This window comes from Poecilia latipinna, unplaced genomic scaffold, assembly GCF_001443285.1.
Source record: "Poecilia latipinna isolate Pla-1442-1.1 unplaced genomic scaffold, P_latipinna-1.0 Scaffold491, whole genome shotgun sequence".
NCBI lineage: Eukaryota > Metazoa > Chordata > Actinopteri > Cyprinodontiformes > Poeciliidae > Poecilia > Poecilia latipinna.
Window position 1 is genome coordinate 416,704 of NW_015113107.1, and position 2,389 is coordinate 419,092.

The 2,389-nt window shown below is 49.7% G+C and overlaps 1 protein-coding gene across 1 annotated transcript; it reads left to right on the forward strand.

Annotated features, from left to right (window-relative positions):
• The first annotated feature begins 6 nt into the window (after positions 1 to 6).
• LOC106952090 (uncharacterized) lies at positions 7 to 1,938 on the forward strand. Its single transcript, XM_015039978.1, has 2 exons — positions 7 to 603; positions 709 to 1,938. Exons 1-2 carry the CDS (start codon positions 36 to 38, stop codon positions 1,440 to 1,442), a joined length of 1,302 nt encoding a protein of 433 aa, XP_014895464.1. The 5' UTR covers positions 7 to 35; the 3' UTR covers positions 1,443 to 1,938.
• Positions 1,939 to 2,389: the final 451 nt, after the last annotated feature.

Genomic DNA, 2,389 nt, shown 5'->3' on the forward strand with positions numbered 1-2,389 from the left:
GGAAGGGGGCTCAAGAACAAGATGCTGGACTGCAGATGTTGAGAACCTACATGAAACGGGGAGCCCTCCCTGATGCCCCAACCAGGAAAGCACTGCCTGAGTCGGTGCAGAAGTGGCTAAAACAGTGGAGGCGGTTCCAACTTCGGGACGGAATGCTGTGCAGAGAGGTGATGGACGCAAGGACACACGAAATCTACTTTCAGATCCTATGTCCCACAGAAAGACGCAAGGAGGTGTGGCAGAGGTACCACGAGGCAGCTGCTCATGCTGGGGTGGAGAAGACTCTGTCCAGGATACGTCGCTTCTTCTATTGGCCCTGTATGGAAGGTGAGGTGCAGGAATTCCAGCTGGGTTGCGCTGTCTGTAGCCTGCGAAATAGAGAGGCACCTAGAGCTCCTCTACATCCTATTAAAGTGTCTTATCCTTTGGAGGTTGTAGCTTTAGACTTCCTTACTTTAGGGAGGCCCACAGACAGGTATCAGAACATTCTGGTCATGACAGATCTTTTCACCCACTATGCGTGGGCAGTGCCCACGAAGGATCAAACTGCACAGACTGCAGTGCATGCCCTATGGGCTCATGTGATCCAAACATTTGGCTGCCCTGCTAGGCTGCATTCAGATAGAGGAGCGAGTTTTGAGTCGGCCTTGATGTATCAGTTATGCCGGTGTTATGGTATTACAAAAAGTAAAACTACACCATATCATCCTGCTGGGAATGGTGGGGTCGAGCGGTTGAATCAGACTCTGTTGCATATGCTTCGTACACTCGAGGCTGAGAAACAACAGAGGTGGCCAGAATTCCTCCCAGAACTGCTACAAGCATACAATAACACTGTCCATGGTGCTACAGGTTATGCACCATCCTATCTAATGTTTGGGAGACATCTGAGACAGCCAGTGGATGTGAACCTGGGTGTTGACCCAGAGCCCCTCTGTCATGACCTGAAGGGGTGGGTTAGGGATCATTATCAAAAGTTATCTTTTGCTTACGAAATGACAAGGAAGAACAAGAATAGTGCAGCCACCCAAAATAAAAGGGTTTATGACAAAAGGGCTCAAGCCCTGCCGTTAGTCCCAGGGGAAAGGGTGTGGGTAAAAGACCGGGACAGACAGGGCCAGGGAAAGCTCCATCCAGGTTGGAGTCCTGAACCACATGTGGTATTGGAACGTGTGGGTGACACGGGTGTGGTTTATAGGGTACGTCCAGAAAAGGGAGGGAGGGAAAAGGTTCTTCATCGGAACGCATTAAAGTTGTGCATTACCCCTGCAACGGATAACTATTCACCTGCTCCAGAAGACAACCAGGAGGTGCAGACCCTGGTTGAACCGCCATTTTATTGTGTTGTTCCTAATGTTCCAGCTCTGCAGGATGGATTACCTGACCTGCGGCGTTCAACAAGGTCGAACTTTGGCCAGCCCCCTGCACGGTATAGACTTTGAATAGTGTGCCAGGGACTGGCGCAGTTAAAATATGGGGAGATGTCACACAGTGGAAATTTGTTTTTGCTTTTTAAGTGTGGTTTTTGTTGAGTGTTTTCGCTGCATGTTTTGTTTTTTTTTATTCACTGTGGACTCCGAGAATTAATAGCTGATTCCAGTCACCTGCGCGGGGTGGGCGTGCCTGTAGGCAGCATACCTGGAACCTGCAAGACGCTGGCTGTGGCTTTTAAAAGGCAGAGGACTTCGCGTTGAGAAGTGAAGAAAAAGGGGAATCCAGGAAGGTTCGTGACGGAGGACTGCGACCCCGAACGAGCCAGTGGTTGACAGCAGAGGATACAATCAGTGGGAACGACGTGTCGGACCGTCAGCGGGCAGAGGGGGAACTCTGCCCTGGTCAGTAAGTAACGTTTCCACTGATTGTCCTCAGGGACCCTCGCTGGGACAGATAAAATATCCGCTGTTCAGCGATCGCTCTTCTGGCCAGGTGTTTTTGTCCTAACAGGACGCCAGCGGGCGGCGCTTTACGCGGAGCAACTAGAGTGGCTGGAACGACCACAGGAGGCGGTGGCGCTGGGGCTGTGACTATAGGCTGGACGGAGCGCAGGATTCGCCGTCCTCACTGGATTTTATGGATGTTGGCCCTCTTGGACGATTGTAGTTTGTTCTGATTTGGACATTTTAATATTTTTATTGTTGTTTTATGCAAACAAGAAAACGGAGCATTTTATTCCGTTGGGGAATAAAAAAAGAGCTAACTAACTGAATTGTTCTCCCTTGGTGTTGTGTTACTGTTTCCCTCCTTGTTGTCTGAGAACCCGGGGCTATCAGCTGACGTTAAGCTGGGCTCTGACAAATAGATGAAAAGAACCCCTATAAAGAAAAAGGGCAGTTGTTGGACATATGATTGAACATAATACAAATGATTAAACACAGGCCGTTGTGACCAG

Coding starts and splice junctions, on each gene's coding strand:
- LOC106952090 (XM_015039978.1), top strand. CDS start 36: ATGTTGAGAACCTACATGAAACGGGGAGCCCTCCCTGATGCCCCAACC. Junction 604..708: donor GATCCAAACATTTGGCTGCC/CTGCTAGGCTGC, acceptor CACCATATCATC/CTGCTGGGAATGGTGGGGTC.